This window comes from Macrobrachium rosenbergii, chromosome 50, assembly GCF_040412425.1.
Source record: "Macrobrachium rosenbergii isolate ZJJX-2024 chromosome 50, ASM4041242v1, whole genome shotgun sequence".
NCBI lineage: Eukaryota > Metazoa > Arthropoda > Malacostraca > Decapoda > Palaemonidae > Macrobrachium > Macrobrachium rosenbergii.
The window spans coordinates 6,851,866-6,870,987 of record NC_089790.1 but is presented as its reverse complement, the minus strand read 5'-3'; the positions used below and the strand labels follow the sequence as shown (position 1 = coordinate 6,870,987).

Genomic DNA, 19,122 nt, shown 5'->3' with positions numbered 1-19,122 from the left:
ATACCTATATACCTTGCTGTGCTATTTGTATTTTCTGTCACCTTATCAAGATTGTTGGTATGTCTTCATCTTGGTAAAATCCTTAACCAAATTTAGCTGGTTTCTTATAACTTGGAATTCATTCATCACACATCAAACTTGGAATTCATTCATCACACATCAACTTATCTTGAATTTCTGGAGATCCTGCAAAATTTTTAAATGAAATTATTTTTGATTGTTTGAGTAATTAAAAATCAATTTGTAGTATTGCTTTGGTATAAGCTGCAGAGGTTGAGCTAAACAATTGAGAGCATGGAGGTTAAATTTCATATAAATTTCCTAATGGTAGCATACTACTGAAATTTTGATTATGGGGTGATCTGTTTAACAATGTTTTCAGAACTTTTACTTGTGAGTATTTTGTTTCATCCCATCCTCATTAATTGTATACAGCACTTGCCTAATATTGTGGTCTGTGATGTTCTATGTTTTATGCAGCAACTTTCTTTTTGATGAAATGAAGACAAGTCAGTTGTCCAGACAGCGCAACAGACTGGCTCCCTTGGAGTATGCCCAAGCCAAGAAAATTGTGAAGACCCTAGCGAACACCTGTGAGGCTGTTGCCAGGCTGATGCAGAGGTCTTGAAAAGACCTCTCTTTGGCATATGAAATGAAGGAACTTTTTTGAATTGTGGTAAATAGGTATGTGGAGATCGATTGAGATCACAAAACCTCCCTCTCTGACAGAATGCATCACAGAATGAGCAATCTTCATCATGAAGGGTGTCTGTCTGATGTAGCTGTTCAGTGCAGATAGAGATATGACAGACCTGATGCTTTCCTACTAGAAAGAGGTGGTGTCAAGATATATGACAGGCCTGATGCTTCCCTACTAGAAAGAGGCCTTGTCTAAACAATCTTGATCACTCCCTTCTGCATCATAATCTTGACCTCTGTCCAGTGGTCAAGTTGGTCGAGTTGGCAAGGTAGTTGGGAATGGGACTGGGTCTGGGGATAGGGGGGCCCCATGGTCCTCGAAGAGGAGTCTGTGTCCTTATTTAAAACCGAACGGTTAAGGGATATATCTGAATCACAACATTAAGTTTAATAAAATGAATAAATATTAAAATTACCTTTATTAAAAATTCTTTCCATAATCAATATGGGGGACATTAATAGCAGAATAAATATCATAAACTTAACTATTCAAAAGAAAATCAAATAAACAATGCAAAAACCATGGGCATACAGGATTTCTCTACACTCATGGTTTTTACTTTGCTTATTTATGGAACAATTAACACTGACCTCTCCACTGAAAGCAGAGATCTGATCAATAAAACCTGAATAAGGTATTAGTTAATGCCCATAACTGGCTTTTGACCTTGGCAACAAAGACCTTGTGACAGCTGTTTGGATAAATTAACTAAAGATATACATTTTTGTGCAGTTATCAAACACACCTCAACATGCAACCACCTACCACACTACCCAAGCACCAAAAAAAAAAAAGCTATGCACATCTATTTGTAAATAAAATTCCATAGCATCAAAAACACTCAATCAAATAAATATCTATCTTACACTACAGTTCATTATATTAAAGATAGAACAAATCTGACACAACAGCTTATAACCTCAACCTTAAAATATATGTAAGCAAGGTGTAAGCTAACTTTTACATTTTTGTCCACAACAGTATCTAATTTAAAGATTATTGTTCCTCCTTTCATTTTCCACAAAACTTTTATTTACTGATTCTGTACCAATTTATTTCTTGACCCACAATTTCCCTAAAGCTCTATGTCAGAGCAGTAGAAGCTCACAGCACACCATTTCTCCTATATCTGTATTAACTTGTGACTTTCAGAGCACCAAAAAGCATAAAATTAAATCCCTAAATTTCTTCTCAAATTCACCCTTTTTTTATTACACTGCTACTGTATGGCCATTAGAAATACAAATAAAATACTGAAAATAAGAAACGTTAAGGAAGCCAGCTGGTTTTAGGGCCATAATATATACAACAAAGTCTTCAGATATATTAGCTCAAAAAACCCATGCTAAAATCATTCCTTTCTTTTTTTTACTCTATTGTAGATGCCTACTAACTCTGAACTAACTGCTAAAAAAAAAAAATTACCCAAACTTGACCTTTTCAGATATAAAAGACATGTGCAATTACTTTTGACATTTTTCCCATAAAATTTACTTAATTTTAATGTAACAATAGTATAACCTCATGATCCATACGCAACATAAGGCCAACTTTGAAAGGGGGTGTGTGGGAAATCCCCCAAAATATGACATTTTGTCAAAATATTCTGTATGTATATACATGAAGTGGAATGCCATATAAATATAAGAAAATAATTTCGCAATTTTTCTTTAATTTCCTTTGGTTTTTCATTGACCGACCCAATAAATATCCGCAAACAGACGAACAAAAGGTTGCAAGAAATTTGTAAAAAAGTACAGTAAAACTATGTACCACAATATCAACCATCATTTGTAGCACCAGACTATTTGGTCAATCTTTCAGTAAGTTGAACCATTTCATCAGCTGGTAAATGAAGGCAGTTTAGGACGTAATGGATGCAGACCCCAAAAAATCTTCAGAGAATATGGTGAATAAGAATACTTTCACATGGAATTGAATATTCTTGGTCCTTAATTCTAGGACATCAAATCTAAAAGTACCTTATTTGCCAGCATATAAAGCTTTTACAAAAAGAGAGGGTCAAGTGTACTGGTTTAATCTACTAGCTAAGAGCAACTGGTTTTGTTGATGATTGACAAATCCCACTCTTCGACATAAAAGTAATAACGGTGATCTCGTATAACAAAAGTAATATTCAACATCCATAAAAACCATCAAACAAAATATATAACTTAATAATTTGGAACATTCTATGTCCCTCTGTATAGATAATACAACAAATGTAATAAAAATAACAAATGAGTTCTGTCATAGGAGGAAACTGATTTATCAATTGTTGTTATTAGTATCTACCATACTTCACAGTTGTCTTTAACTATAACCCAAAGTAATAATATATGCCAGTTGCTTTGTCCTCATACAAATGTCTAAAAAGAGGGGTTTATCATATATTATCTATATTATAAGCAACTACATCAGAAGTTTTAAACTCTATTTATCATGCATCAGTTATCATTCTACACATACCAGTCTTTTTGTTTCATAAAAATGCCTACCCATATGGGGTTTATTTATTACCTACATACTAAGAAACTATAGAAAGTGTAATTGTTAGTATAGTGTTTCATTAGCTTTCATCAATTTACTGTATATTAATTTTTAATGTAATAATTTTGCAGTTAGTAAGCTAACAGACATTCAGTTCAGTAATGATAGCCCAAGTTTTTGTAAAGAATGCCAATTACATAAAATTGTTGTAAAAAGGGAGAGAGAATTTTAGCTCAGTCAGGCAAATATAGACTGTGTTTGTACAATTACAGTATGTAAGTTTATGTACCTATGATGTTTTTATGCTGTAATTATTTTTGTGTACATTGTACAACATAAATAACAATGTATTTTTGACACACAAAATTACAATATTAGTAGTCTATATGAAGGAGAGAAGATCAAGATTTTTAGACTAATAAGAATTATGTTTGTACGACTGCTTAACTTCTTTCCTATTGCACAATCACAACAGTTCAAATACCTATGATGTGTTTTTACCTGCAGTGATAAATTTTTCATATACCATACCTCATAAATAACAATAGTGTCATAATACTGTATTGTCTTTCATACACTTATACAGTTATCGTGGTATCTAACAAAGAGAGATGATGATAAGGGGTAGTATGCAAAGTATATGCTGTACAAGAAGCTTGTACTGAATCTTCTTAAAATAATATCTGAATACATGTTGGTAAGTTTCAAAATACCCTTCAAGGGGGAAGGACTATGAGGATTAGGGAAATGTGGGGTACTTCTAATTTTTCCAGAATACGCTCTGCAAAGTTGGGGTGCATCCTATATACAAGCATACATGGTACTGTATACTCCTTTTAACAAAGAATGGGATAATGGAAAATGTACAGTTTTGGGAATTCTAACTCACAGTAATAAAACCAGAAAGAGCTATGAATAATTATACTAAATATGACTAATTTTTTTTCATAGAATTAGTTTAAATTTATATTATTAACAACTACAGTACTATGTAAGCAAAAATTTGAATAATAAAATTTTGTATGAAATGATTACAACACTTGCATAAAATAATACTGACAAGTTGAATGACAATGTCAACTAAGAATATCAACATGAGTACAGACTTTCACAAGAAATGTGGGAATCAAAGCATCTAAATAAGCATTAATAGAAAAATACATAATCAGTTTAAAATTTTCAGGACAAATTGTGATGCATACTAAGAAAATAGGAAATGCTTGCAACTGTCAACATTTCAAAGCCATAAACCATTATTCTACTAATTATGGTATTCTTATCTTCAAGAGACTAGACAAATTCCCAATTTTTAAAATACTGTACATGGCAAATGAGTTCACTAGGTATAGAGAAATGTGCCTCCGTGAGGTATGCAACATCGCTTTCATCTGAGTAGCAGTATTAACTCCTGTAGTCAACTGACATCGATGAAGGAAATCCACTTCTTGTGAAGCAGTTACATTAAGACAAAATAAATCAAAATACTAGTAATTTACAAATGATGAGTAGTTTTTATGGTTGGAAATAACTAATGACAAACAGCTGTCCGAGTCCTCATGGTAATCATTCATGTGCAGCCTACCACGGGTGTGTTTAGTTTATAAGTTTCTCCTTAGAAACTAAACTGAAAAATTAAGAAACATAATATACAATATGTGATGAATCTGCCTTACATATAATGCTAATGACTGATATTCTGGATTGCATGACTGGTACTGTAACAATCCTATGAAGAAAGAAATGGATGAGGTAGAAGCAAGAAAGCTGCCCAATTGCCACCAGTTAATTTTAGTACTCACGTTGTCAGTATGAAGACTGTAACTGCATGGGAAAGCTTATCTGATGAACACTGGCTTCAGCATTGCTGAATTACTTATCTGGATTGGACTTTTATGCCCAACTAAGAGCCCTTCACTGAGAAGGGCTAAGGAAAAAAGACAGCACTAAACAAAAAGGTTACTTCTGGTCTGAGATATTGCTTATCCTAAGACTAAGACTGGACACAAAGAGGGTCTACTTCTCTTCCTTAATAAAGCCCTGAAAAACACAAGGGTACTTGGATATGTAATATTCTACTTCTTGATGTAACCAACTTCGCAGGAAGTACGAAGCAAAGACAGACCTAAAGGACTCTCATCTTGTCAACTAATCATGCAGATGCAAAGTGCAGTTCTTTCATGATGTAGGAGCTGGAAAGAAGGTACTGTATTATAAATTAGTTTAACAATACCATCAAGTCTCATTTCTCGACTCTCATAGGGTTGCCTGAAGGCTTTATTATTAAATGTGAGGTAAATACTTAAGCAAGGGAAATAGAAATTGAACAGGTAAATAAATTTAAACCAAAGGGACCTGATGAAAAATAAGAGAATTTTGACTGATAAAAAGAGATCAATGAGAATTAACAATGTGAAAGACAAAAGATGTAGCTAGAGCAACAACAAAGAACCATCAATATCATCTACAGTGTGCCATCGAAACTTATACTAATCTTTGAAAACCAAAGAGGATAATAGTCTGGGACACATCTCAAGTTTGCCAGAGCTCTTGGTTCAAGGAATGGGAGTGAAAATAAAGTGATCAAAGTTCTAACCAAGTGCTAAAATTTCTGGAAGACACTTAAAAGTTCTGGAAGATGAAAAGACTTGAGTAGGATTACTTGTAACCCTCTGTTGCAGGTAAGGAAGACTTATTCCTACCTCCTGCTATGCCCTACATAGAAAATGCCACTTAACAGTGTGCCTTGTGCAGCGCCCTGTCAACAGTTCTAAAGGTTCTTGGCAGCGTTACTTTTCACCTCAGCTACATTAATTTCTAAATTTTGTTTTCCAGCTGTTCTCTTGGGCTTGCTCCCACTTGTTTGAGCAATATCTTTAACCTTATCTTACACAAATTGTTTTTAAACAAGTCTTTCAAGCAAGCCTTAGGTTAAAATATTTTATAATGAATACCTTTCAAGGAGAAATAGTGGAAGTTCAAGTAGGGGAATTGCTGCAAACAGACCATTCTGCATGATGCCGATCAACAGATATGTAATTGCAAGGTATTCCAGTGTATTCCCCGTATAAATTTGAGAATTTTTAACTCTCTTTCCTTTTCTCTCCTTTCATTTCTAAAACCACACGTTCAGCCAAGAGTCCATGGCCGAGTCTTGGTAACTCTCGATGGACTGCCTGATTTCAGTATGAGGAACAGCCATTGGTACAGTCTCAGTCATTAGAACGATTATATTTCAGAAATCTATATTTGAATGGTGACGAGTTCTGGCTTGGTCAAGATCCTGGCTTGTAATAATATAGTACTTCTTGAGAGATGCAAGGAAGCATCATCTTTCCATGATCATTTCTTTGAGAAATAAGATGCAGTAAAGGTGAATCAGATAAAGACGAATTGCACCCTCTATACCTAGTACTCAAGCTGATGGGAGTCTTGACTTGTTTCCTAACGCCTGAAAGGCAAAAAAACTGTGCAGGCCAAATGTCAGTAAGAACCTTGATAATATGAATGTACTTAAGGTGGTCTTGGAGTGGTGAACTTCAGCCATTCTGACACCTCTGGACATGTCCTTTACCACTGATAACTGCATTCTGGGAGACAGTGCTTGAAGGAACTATCGTGGGGCTTGCAGAAGGCTCAACAGGCGTTTCTTGGAACTCTACAGAAGAACAATGATAATGATGCTTTTGTTTACTGCACAGATACCACGTTGCAAGCTTTCAAAGAGTTTTGTTCTAGTATGAGCTGATGTTACTGACAACATCAGAATTACAAGGCATTTGGCATCATGAAGCTAGCAAGTTTAATGCAAAGTACTTCTAAAAGTTAAGCATGCCTCTTTTAAGAGATGTGAAAGTTAATCTACGCATCTTTTCCATGTTAAAAGGTAATTATCCAAAATGAACTGTAAAACTTGCAAGTTATAAATCTTGGTTACCAATTCTGTCCCCCCAAAACAATATAATAATGCAAGTGCTACCACACTAAATGCCTAACACAAACTGCCAAGTTCATGTCATTTATTATAACAGTGCCATGCTATAACTCCCTGTGAAGTGAAATATTTAAATTTGCTGTTAACTTTTAAGATACTTTTTGAAAGATAAATGCTAAATAATAAGACTAACACAAAAGAATGTCAGTTTCTGTCTCCAAAATATGTCAGTTTCTGTCTCCAAAATATCAATTAAAATTGCATGTCCGTATATGGAAATGTAGTTAACATTTCCTCCTCATAGGGGTTACTGCCTGTGTGCTTGGTGTGGTGCACTATATATATACCAGTCTGAATATTCTAAATGACTTGTGATACATTTCATTCTTTGCAATAACTTTCATAAGTTTATTCAGCATAGTCATTTGTATTCTCAATGAGTGAGGACATAAGAAAAAGCTAAAAAGATGACCGGAAATGGAATAAAAGATTATCCAGAGCTGCTGGTTGAATGTCTGAATAATGTTTTATAAGCTGTAAGTTTGGTATGCCAAAAATAGAACTCTGAATCCACAGCATATATACCGCACAGCATAATGAAATAATCTAACAGTAGAAAATTTGAGAGCTGTGTGGTATGTGAGCGGTTAACGTACAAGTACATGTGGTAGATGTTAGTGAATTGGAGATGTTACATTACTATGTACATAATAAGCTAGCCAACTTCAGATAATTCTTTAAGTTAATTTTTACTTTCAATTTCTACTACTACATAAATTTTATCTTTACCATTCAAGTTACAGAGAATTACGCGCCTAACTAGCTGAAAGACTGAAGCCCTTATTTTATCAGGATTATTGGGATAATTTTTGTTTACCATTAATATATGATAAAAGCTTAACAGCAGCAAAAGTAAGTAAATAGGACAATGTCTTGGAAAAATTGTAGGGGGAGATGGTCACTCAGGTTATTACGCCGCACACACGTAGGTGGCTGGAGGAGCATGTTAGCTCTTATTCTTCTGGGTTTTCAGATATATATATTCTGATTGCTATAATACATAATAAAAACCCACATCCTAAGTTTCAAATACACTATTAATATACTTTACCACTACTTGTGAATTTTTGTATTGCCTACTATTTTTTATAAACTTTCGTTACATCTTAATGCAATTTAAGTTTTATACACTTTGAGATTTGTTGGGTAATTTCTTGGCCAGTAAATGCTCATACATTATTCAGACATAAACTATTTGAATTACTTCTTTGCTTCAAGCTATTTTGGCCTATAAAAAGTTGCAGCTGCACAGAAATTTCCACTTTCATAAGACATGTCAGTCTGAAATTACAATAAAATAGATTTTAATCAAACCTAGACGACAAATTAAGGTGTTGATAAAACCAAAATAATGAGATTCACAGTACAATAACTGTTAATGAGACTGAAGTAATAAAAAAATATAGAACTTTGTATAAGAACTGGCTACATTGGATGATAAAAATTACAAAAAAAAACCTAGTACAGTAATCTCTTCTATGAACTTGGGAAGCCCTTTTAGGCAGATGGTGACATTGTTTTTGGGAAAAACTGAATTCTCATATTTTATGTAAGTTTAGTAACATCTCTTATAATTTACAAATTTACTGTATTTTATTTATAACTGTTAGTTAAATCTCACAACTGAATTAAGACTGCTCTACAGGTGGTGTTGCTTGAGCCAACTGCTCCCTGTGTGTGCAACAGAAACTTGATAAGACTCTCTTTTTCAGCAAATGGCCCCAATATCCACAAATACTTCCAAGATGTGCTGCAGATGGCCAAAACAGATAAGAGTAAATCACCTGCAGTCCCCATGTATAAATGAACACTTTTCCATCAAAGGGCATTTATTTTTTCTACTAAAATCTTCCGCCTGGATATCTAACACTTTATGAGTATTTTTTGGAGCTTGAAGTGCAGCAACAAGTAGCATAAATTTGATCCTTGTTCTTCGATGTTTCAAGAACTGAAGATTCGTTCTCCCCTCAGCAGCCTGCTAACCCCCATGCAATTTTAATTTTTTGACCACATCAAGAATTTTCACTATCACTTCTCACTGATAAAAACCACTTGCAGCGTCTCTTGTGCTTAAAGGAACGACCATCATTGCTACTCTTGTGCTTTGGGACACAGTAAAGAATGAAGTCATCTACAACACACAAAAGTGCCTGAGAAAAGCATGAGTATATGGATGAAGGGACATAAGCTATGTCGAGGTACCCAATGTGAATGCACTAGAAGGTTTTACTTTGTTAGAGCCTGTGCTCTCTTGGTGGTAATTTGAAACTAACAAATTTGCTTTTGGAATTTTCACATTTTTTCAGATTGCTATAAGCAGAAGAAAACTGAGACTGTGGTTGCTGGAAAGGCAAACAGAGTGGTTCTACTGCTTGAAATATTTACCTTATTTTTTTTTACCTGCCTATGGTTTGCCTGTGTTTTACAAATGTTGTATGTTACCAAGGATAGCTTTTCATGTACTCTTGCATGAGTATATAATTTACAATTGGTGGTGTTGTGTGATATGAATAATCATGATTTCAGTATGAAAGCTGGCTGGATAGTATTCTACTTTATACAGTACAGAAAATCATATTTTACTGTACTATATAGAAAATCTTAAAACATATTTGCAAACAAAATATATAATCATACAAACCATGCACACTAAAAATGAGTAATACATTTCATGTATTAAAAATAAAGCCCTCTTTCTCTGAAAACATTTAGATAATTAAAATAGAAATTATTTCATGAAATAACTACAAAACTTGCAATTACTACAGTGCCATTACAAGCTTTCATCAGTGCCATTACAAGCTTTTATCAGTGCCTTGTGTTTTTTATCACTAAATAAAAGCATCAACAATTTTACAACCCCAGCAGGAAAAACTGAGTTTTGTGCCATGCAACTACTGCACTAGGTGATAAAACCAATCCTTGTTTGCAGTTTCTGTCTTCAGTCTTAAAATCTAAAACCATGTAAAAATATAAATAAATAAGATAAGAGATTTTAACAAAATACATCTAATAAGACATATTACAAAACCAGATTCTGAACAAGATTCGAAGGTTATGTGAACAATGTAAAAATAGCACACTCTGCACTTACCATTAAGTCAATCAGTGTAATGTAAGTACTTATAAAAATAATCAGCTCACTCGTGACAAAACAACAAACAACAACTGACAAGCCCTAAACCTTAGCTGTATCGACAGCAGCTCTTCTTTGCTGAAGTTGCTTGAGACGATGATTGCAATATACTCTCATGAAAATGGCTATGAATACTAAAATAATACCGAGAATACCAAGAACAGTCACTGGATGAGAATACAAGATGCACGAGAGGAGGATGGCTAAACCCTGGAAAGAAAAAATAGAAGTTGTCAGAGCAAAGCATCAAATAGAATTGTATTTAGGTCCACAAAACCCTTTTGATAAGCCAAAAAGTTAAGTATATCTTAGTTTAACCAGACCACTGAGATGATTAACAGCTCTCCTAGGGCTGGCCCGAAGGATTAGATTTACGTTAGGTGGCTAAGAACCAATTGGTTACCTAGCAACGGGACGTACAGCTTCTTGTGGAATCCGAACCACATTATAGCGAGGAATGAATTTCTATCACCAGAAATAAATTCCTCTTATTCTTCATTGGTCGGTCGGAGATTCGAACTCGCGGCCAGCAGAGTGCTAGCTGAGAATGTAACCCACTCGCCTAACGAGGAACTTATTAATGAGCCAGCAACCCTCTAACAGTATAGAATGATTAAAATTTTTCTTTTCATTTATCTAAATAAGTTTCTTAATCAGTACAAAATCAATATAGTACACAGTCCAGAAATCAAACATTATTGCATATTTTTGTTTAATGACAAAACCCATAACTTACAGAACCACTTCTACCCAAAATAACCCTAGACAGGAAGAAAAAAAAAAGAATGCCAATCTCCAACAAGTGAACAGTGCAAAAGTTTTTCCAGATCATTCTTCCTATGACTGTCTATGTGTAGACTCCATTACTCAGACTCAAATTTTAGTTATGGAACGTTTTATCTGTTCATTTTCACCTCTGTGCATATCAACCATCTTCACTTTGTGGTCATTAAAAATTACAAAAAATCCACTATTTTGTAAAGCAAGCTTCCACAGAGTTGGGCCCTAACAAGTGAAAACACTTTTGTGATACTGAAAAAAAAAGAAATTACATTTTCTGTAATTTCTATAAAAAAAAAAAAAAATTTGGCAAAAAAAAAAAATTGACACTAAGCACAAAAGTGTTCTGTATTTAAGAATTAAAAATGGAAAACACAGAAACAGGTATCAAAGTTTACTTACTTGACGAATAGTCATAATAATGACAAAGACGACAGGTCCAAAAACAGCTATGGTATGGAATATAAATAACTGACCAGAGGCCGAACACACCTGTAGAAATACAAACAATTTTAGCTATGCCAGTTTTCATGATGCAAAATTCAATTAAAAAAGATGCTGTTTGGTTAAAAATAAGTGTAAAATATGTGAAAAACGATTTTTCGATGTTCACAGATAGCTTCTGATGGGATTTGGCACTGACAGTTTACTTTATTGTTTGTTTGTCCCAAATGTTATTTTTAAGGCAAAGCATTATATAGGGGTATAAAAAAAGATACAGCAATATATAATGGTACAGCAGCTCAATTTTCACTGCACTTTTTAGCATTAATTCTCTTTTCACAGCAAAACAAAATCCCCAAGAGATGCCATAATAATGGTACTTTATTATTATGCTTATGTAAAACAAATGTGGATTTATATTTGGAGACAGACATAAAAATGATTTAATCAACAGACTAAAATCTACAAAAATTTAAAATATTAACATAATTTAAAATTAATCCTGATCAAGACTGATGTGCCCTGAATCATTCTGCGATCGAAAAAATCATTTTACCACAAAACTTCCCTAAAATTTGTACTTAAGCAAACTCAGACAACAGTTAACGCAAATTATTGTAAAAAACCATTACTTACTGCTAAAATCAGGCAGTCCCAAAAAAATGTTGGGTAAGTAAACATGAATGATAATGAAGGACCAAAACTTCCTTGCTGCGTCAGTGACGTAACAGTTAAAAGGCATGAAAAGAGGTTCACTCCGCACATCATCTGCAAAGACGTCATCTTGTGCTGTGAGAATAGTTCTCCCTGCCAGTTGGATGTAAAGGCATCAAATGCCATGTATCCTGCCAAGATGATTACACCTGAGATAGTGGTTGTGTTATCTGAACCTGAAAATGGAAGGAAAAATGTTTGTTAAGTATCAAATTTCTTGATAATTTAATCTTAACACACCAATATATTTCTAGAACTTCTCCATTACAGTCAACCCCTGGTATTTGCAGGGGATAAGTACCACTATCCCCCACAACTAGCTAAAATCCGCGAATATTAAAACCCCTCTAAAAATGCTTATAACTGCCTATTTTGACAGTCCACAACACCAAAAAACCCTCTAAAAGCTTATACCTGAATATTTTATTCGTTTTATCACAAAAAAGTGCATTTAGTCACGAAAATTATATGAAAATACAGTAATTTGCGAATATTTCTCTATGAAAAATACCATGAATAGGCGAATTTTCCACGAATAATGTGTGTATATGTTCCACAGAGAAATCCACGAATAGGTGAAGCCACGGACCCAGAACAGTGACTAGGCGGGAGGTCGACTGTACTTTTAAAGATATGTGTGTACTGTATCGGACAGAAAAACAGAACCTATGATATATATGTAACATAATAATGTACAGTATCTAAAATAACAAGAAACCTTAGTTTGCCCTTACAACCTGAGATAAAATGTAAACTGGAAGCACTGATGCTTTTTTTCCATTACTAAACCCCCCATTCGGCATGCAATGTCAATAGCTAACCTAAGCAAAAGATCAACATTCTTGATTTCTCTCATACTGTCAATTGTTTCACTTCAATTTTCTACAACTTCACTGCTTGCTCATCTTCAGGCAAGTTCTCTCATCTTCTTGAAGATGGAAGGAGGTTATCAATACAATCCTGGCAGTGCCTCTTCTCTTGCAGCTCAACTAGCTTTCTCTTTTTCTCTTTCTTTCATTTTTTTTAATCAGTTATTGAAAAATGCAATGAAATGTATAAGTTTTAGAAATAGAAAACATGTAAATCTAATCTCTCACAATGATGGGCAGTGGAGTTCTAATAAAATAAAGAAAAAACTGGAACTTATGTACATAATGGACTTGCAGAAAAGAAGTACAGTACTATCAAAAAGCTTATACTGCATAAAGGAAGGTATTCTGAGAAAACACAGGCTTCCCTGCATGTCAAAATAATTGGGGATGAGATCATGAAGAGGATGAAAATAACTGACCTGGATCCCTTGCAATCAGTAAAATACAACTTGCCATGATGAATACATCAAAAATTGTAATGTCTTTTGACAATGCTTAGTGCTCACTCTAAGGATGGCAGAGGGCGCCAGGTTGAATTTGAACTGGAATATGAAATTTAGGCCAAAGGCCAAGCGCTGGGACCTATGAGGTTATTCAGGGCTGAAGGGCAAACAGAGAGTAAAGAAGGTTTTAAAGGTGTAACAGGAGGAAGACCTTGCAGTTACACTGAAAAAATTGTTATGAGAGAATGGAAAATAACACGGAAGATAACATGAATGGAGGTAAACGGTTGAATGTGATTGCCAAAGGGGAGGAGAGAGCCCAAACTTCAATTACCTTGACCTTGAGTTGCGAGATGTCCTCATGCGAAATAAAATAAACCCACAAACTAACCAGCTAAAGCCAATTGTTGGCCCCTACACAAAGGAACCGCAAGTGTGGGTCCATGTCCAAGGATGACTTAAATGGACTACACAAGTAAAATAATTCCCTGTACACTTACACAATTTTTTTCCCAAGTAGGATTTAAACCTACACCAACTTAGGATATGCTGTCATCATTAATAGTGGATCACCACGAATGGTGACTTGTATATAAATAAAAGTAAGAAAGATAACATCCAATCCCAAATACTGAAATGCAATTATCTTACATAAAGAGTAAACTGTTAATTTTCATATCACTGAAGAACAATTCATTCATTCTATTTACCTGTGATGTCATGGACAGCTGCTTTTTACTTTTTAATAATTAAAAAGGTGCTAATAAACATAAAAGTTTCTCTCAGGCATGCTGGCTTTTTTTTTAAAAAGAGTAACTTGTATCTAATATTATTTTCTACACAGAATTCCATAATGACAGCTCTAAAGGAGCATTTGTACATTTTCAACAAGTCAGATAATACTGTGAAAAACATTAATTCTATGAACAGCTCAATATGAAGACAGGCTAGCTCTAGAAACTATACAAAATATAAAACTCAACTTATAGAATTTTACATAATCTGTACTGAATGGTAGTTTATCACTTCCATCTATTTCGCACACATTATATCCAATTAATCACACCACATGCCCATAATGATGCTGACACAGGTATGTATTTTTTAAGCCAAAAGAATATGCAATACACTTAAAATACTTACCACTTTTACTTTCAGTTGACCCCAAGAGAAACATTGTCATTCCAGCAGATATTAATATCGCTGTGACATACTCGAAATATTCATACTTCTTCTTGCCAATAATTTTTCCCATTATCATTGTGGGAATAATTTTAGAAGCTTTGGCCAGAACCTGCAAAACAATAAATAACCATGTCACAAAACTGCAAAACAAAAAAAGTTTTATCAACAAACTCCCAAATATCAAAAGACTGTTCATCAACTCATTCCACTGCAGGAAAATTCAGTCGTACAGCTTTAATTCTGGGCCTACAGTACTAGGATATTTTTCAAGATTGTCAAGAGTCATATAAGCTTTTTTTTTACAGCTGTCAAATACTGTCTATATAAATATTTTTTCAAGTAACTTCACCCATAATTCTTGTCAAAACTGCTAATATTAATTACTCATAACAAACTAGTAATGATTAAATACGTTGAGAATTCACTGACTGATGAATATTTACAAAAATTGTATCTTGAAATGAAATTGCAGAGCTATATCATTCACTTTTTACTTCTGAATAATGGAAGTGCTAATATTACTGTATTGTCATATGATATTATCTAAAAATTACACAATGTAATTTTCCTTTACGTATGTAATACAGTATCCTATCTATTACTTATTAAGCAGAATTGTATCAAGTATGTAAACCAAGGTTTTTTAATACAAACCAGTTAATCCTATACTGCCTTGTATTTTGCCAATGTTGAAACCTGCACCATGCCATATTTGTCTTAATTAAGACAGAAACCTATGTGGCACAGACTTAGTTGTATGTATGGGCAGTGTACACTTCTCTCTCATTATCTGTGTAAGCAATGATTAAAAGCTAGAGTACAGGGAAGGGATGAGTGTACTTACTACATATGGCTTAGTACGAAAAATTAATTGTGGGAAGACATAGTCATATACCACAGGGCTAGTGGAAGACTGAAGCCCAACAAGAACAAAGCCAACCTCAGAAAATCATGCCGTGAAAGATAAATAAATGCAAGACAGTAGTCAATATTTGGCAAGTGGTCAGCATAAGACGTATGAACCGTTGCCAGCAACGTGAGACATGATGAAAGGAACCCCAGACAGCCATGCCTCACAAGAGTGCAGGAGGGAAGAAATGATGAGATATGATGTGGATGTAGTTCAAGATGCACTCTTCCTCCCCACTGATAATATTTGGACTATTGTGACACTCACCCCCAAACAAGAACATATCCTAATGTTTATGACTTATGTCTCTCAAATGAAATTTTGTAAAAGTAGAATGGAATTCCATTTTCCAGCCAGATGAACGACAAAGCTCAATATCGTACTTAAAGGTTAGCAAGCACTTCATATGTCTTTACCACTAACTGTGTCATATCCAAGTCTGAGACCTCCGAGTAAGCACTTTACATTACCTGTCAGAGCAGAAAAAGACTATTTTTTCAGACTGACTTTTCAACAGTCCATATTAAGAAAATCCCGAAGACAGAGATCAGAAGATCTGAGTTCACTGACAACCAATTCTAACTGTTCGTAACAGACAGTCAGAGGTCCTCACTGGTAGCAAAGTTTGTAAGCAATGCAGGAATAGCAATAGATACAACATTGAAACTAGGAAAACTGGAATACTATATCTTAGGTAAAAGGGAGATCAGTAGATAACCACCAGTGTGAATTGCTTACAATCAGGGAGAAAAAAGGAACTTACTAATATGCTTCAAAGGGGCCAGAGTCAAAGGTAAAATGTTAAAGAGTTACTTCAAAGAGAATCTCACAAGAAGATCTAATAAGGCTCTTTAACACCAGTGCAAAGTCCCAGGTAGGAGGTTTCAAGAAGTTTCAAAAAGCTCTTGGAAATTACTTTAAAAATTTCCTGATAAATCCAGGAAGTCCCTGATAAGAACTCAAATCCTGACCAGGAAGACTGAAGACTTCAGAAAGACCTGATCTGTACCCTTTAACAGCAATAATTTCTTCTGACAGCAAAGGAGGATTAAAAATCTTTTAATAATGGAAATAAAGGCACTGGCTGCCATAAGAAGCAGGAGGGGAGACAAAAAAGAAGGGCAATAGGGATAGCAGCAAACAATATTGTACTATCCCAAATTTTCTCCCAAGAGGGGTCAGGCTGACTGCCACCTGGTCTGCATATACAGTACCCCCTTAAAAAATACTCCACAAAATTCAAGAATGGCATGCATTCCTGGCTTATATAAGAACATACACTGTAGAATGAAGATCTATATTCATAAGCAACACAAGCCTAGCTTCCATACAGTCAAGCCCACGACATCTATGCTGATCAAGCTTTCAATCAGAAGAGCCAGGTACTGTCATTCTAACAACAAGTAAACTCAAGGTCACAATAAATGCCAGTCATCAACAAAAATCCAATAAAGAAAAAATACTTTAACAACAATAGCCATCTTAAAACAGTCCATGGAAGTGCAGAGGTCCTGAGAGCAGCATGGCTGAAGAAAAAGTGATGTTGATTGTCAAGTGAGTGGATGGGCCCCTAAAATCCTTCACTCACCTGCTGCTAGCTAACTAAATAGTTTCCAAGCTTCAATAGCTGGACCCATTTTTGGCTGAAGGTACTCCATATAAGAAATGAAGTTTGTATTCTTGCAGGAACAGAGCTTCAATCATTAAAATTACAGGTAATTAAAAATACCAAGTATATAACTAATGCAAAATAAAATTACAAATTCATTCCAAAGCCTAAAAAAATCATCCAAATACCTGTGTTGGAAATGAGACATATTTTAAAGCTTCATATTGACACCATGAGCTCATGATATTGGAAAATGAGCAGTATGAGTATTTGTAGATAGGTGCCGTGTGACGAGGCTGTCTTGAAAACCCCAAGTAAACAGCTGCTAACGAGAAGGCTAGTACTCTATTGACGAATACTAAGAACTGGGAGTCCTTAAAATGGCCAACACTTCCATCAGCATTCTGATATTCCTGTGGAAAAACAGAAAAAAACCAGCTTTCAATACAAAAGTCAATCTGTCATGTTCATTCAAAAGAGACAGTGATAATGGAGCAAAAACGTGTGTATTGTACTAATATCAAAGTGTGTACAAGTGTAAAAACCAGGACCTAACAACACGAGCACCACAACTTATCAGACACTTTAGGGGTCTGGCTTTCTGATAAGTGACAAAGATCAATTTAAGAGATTTATCTAAAACTGTTACATAGCAAATAATAATCATAATCAAATACCTAAGTAAAGAAGTGTTAAGTTGAGATGTTATTGTATCTATTTTAAAATCAATATTTTGTCTACTAAAGTTCATTATGTTCATTACAACCCCAATAATCATATAGTGTCTTTCTCCATTGCAGCAAGTCCCAGTTGCACCAGCTTCTTCTGATAAAGGTCGAGAAGCCCACACTGCATGCCCAGATCCCCGATGGCCCTTTCGTTCTTTCAAGTGACTCTATGTAGTAAAGACACTGCAGAATATATCTTCCAAATGATTTAAGATGCTGTTTCTTCATTTGTTATCATTCAGTTAATTTTGTGTGCTCTTTTCCATCACTGTAATCTACTTAAATACAGTAGTGATGTGTTTAGTAATCACATATAAACTTCAGTATTTTTACAGAAAACCACACATTCAAAATTGAAAAAAATCTGCCTTAACACCATACAGGCAATCCCTGGCTTACAACGTTCCGAGTTAACAACGCTCTTCAAATATATTCATAAAAAATTATTTCCCTGGTTACAATGCATGTTCCGGGTTTACGACACCAACAACACCAATCCGATGGAAGAAATATGGCTCCAAAACAACAGAATGGTCAAAATTTTGAGGTTTTTTGATGAAAAAATCAATAAAAACACAGGTTACATAGTTTTCAAGACACCCAAAGGATTATAAGTAAGGTTTTCTTACAATTTTCGACGATATTGTGGGTTACGGCGATTTTCAACTTATGAGACGGCATCGGAATGCAACCACCAGGGTAAACAGGGGACTGCCTGTATTCATCTCTCACCTTTGTCATAACTTTCTCTTGAAGAACACCCCACGTAAGATATGAAACCTGAAGACCCACAAAACAGAAGATTAGCTGCACACAATTGTTATTTGAACTTTTTGCCCCAGTTATCTTTGACTGAGTATTTTCTTCTCCTGTGATCCTGTCATAGCCATGTCCATATACAAATGAAACAATGGCTTTGGAAATACAACTTGATCCTGAAATACATAAAAAAAAAAAAATTAAGTTTCTATTTAACAAAATAAATTCTTTAGAATCTCAATATTTACAGGTAAACACTACAAGAAAAATTGCAGATGAACATTTTCTTATACACTAATATTCTTAGTGGCATTTGTTCTGTCAAATTTTAGAGGCTATTTAATCATAATACATTACCTAG

General features: G+C 34.5%; 1 protein-coding gene across 6 annotated transcripts in view; it reads right to left on the bottom strand.

Moving 5' to 3' along the window:
- Window positions 1-40: 40 nt before the first annotated feature.
- The window catches only part of sll (slalom), a 56,712-nt gene continuing 37,630 nt past the window's right edge, over window positions 41-19,122 (bottom strand). For 3 of the 6 annotated variants that reach the window (XR_010851259.1, XR_010851258.1, XR_010851260.1), the window contains exons 3-10: window positions 18,735-18,937; window positions 17,463-17,687; window positions 14,714-14,864; window positions 12,178-12,431; window positions 11,500-11,589; window positions 10,366-10,527; window positions 6,142-6,845; window positions 2,385-5,379 (exon numbers count right to left, since the gene is read on the bottom strand). Coding sequence is in view for 3 of the 6 variants with exons in the window: in XM_067093558.1 (XP_066949659.1) it covers window positions 160-186; window positions 10,366-10,527; window positions 11,500-11,589; window positions 12,178-12,431; window positions 14,714-14,864; window positions 17,463-17,687; window positions 18,735-18,937 (1,112 nt within the window). In the remaining 3 variants the exon portion in view is untranslated. Of the gene's footprint in view, window positions 187-2,384; window positions 5,380-6,141; window positions 6,846-8,722; window positions 10,528-11,499; window positions 11,590-12,177; window positions 12,432-14,713; window positions 14,865-17,462; window positions 17,688-18,734; window positions 18,938-19,122 lie in introns of those variants that run through there. The other 3 variants (XM_067093559.1, XM_067093560.1, XM_067093558.1) reach the window with 2 other exon arrangements.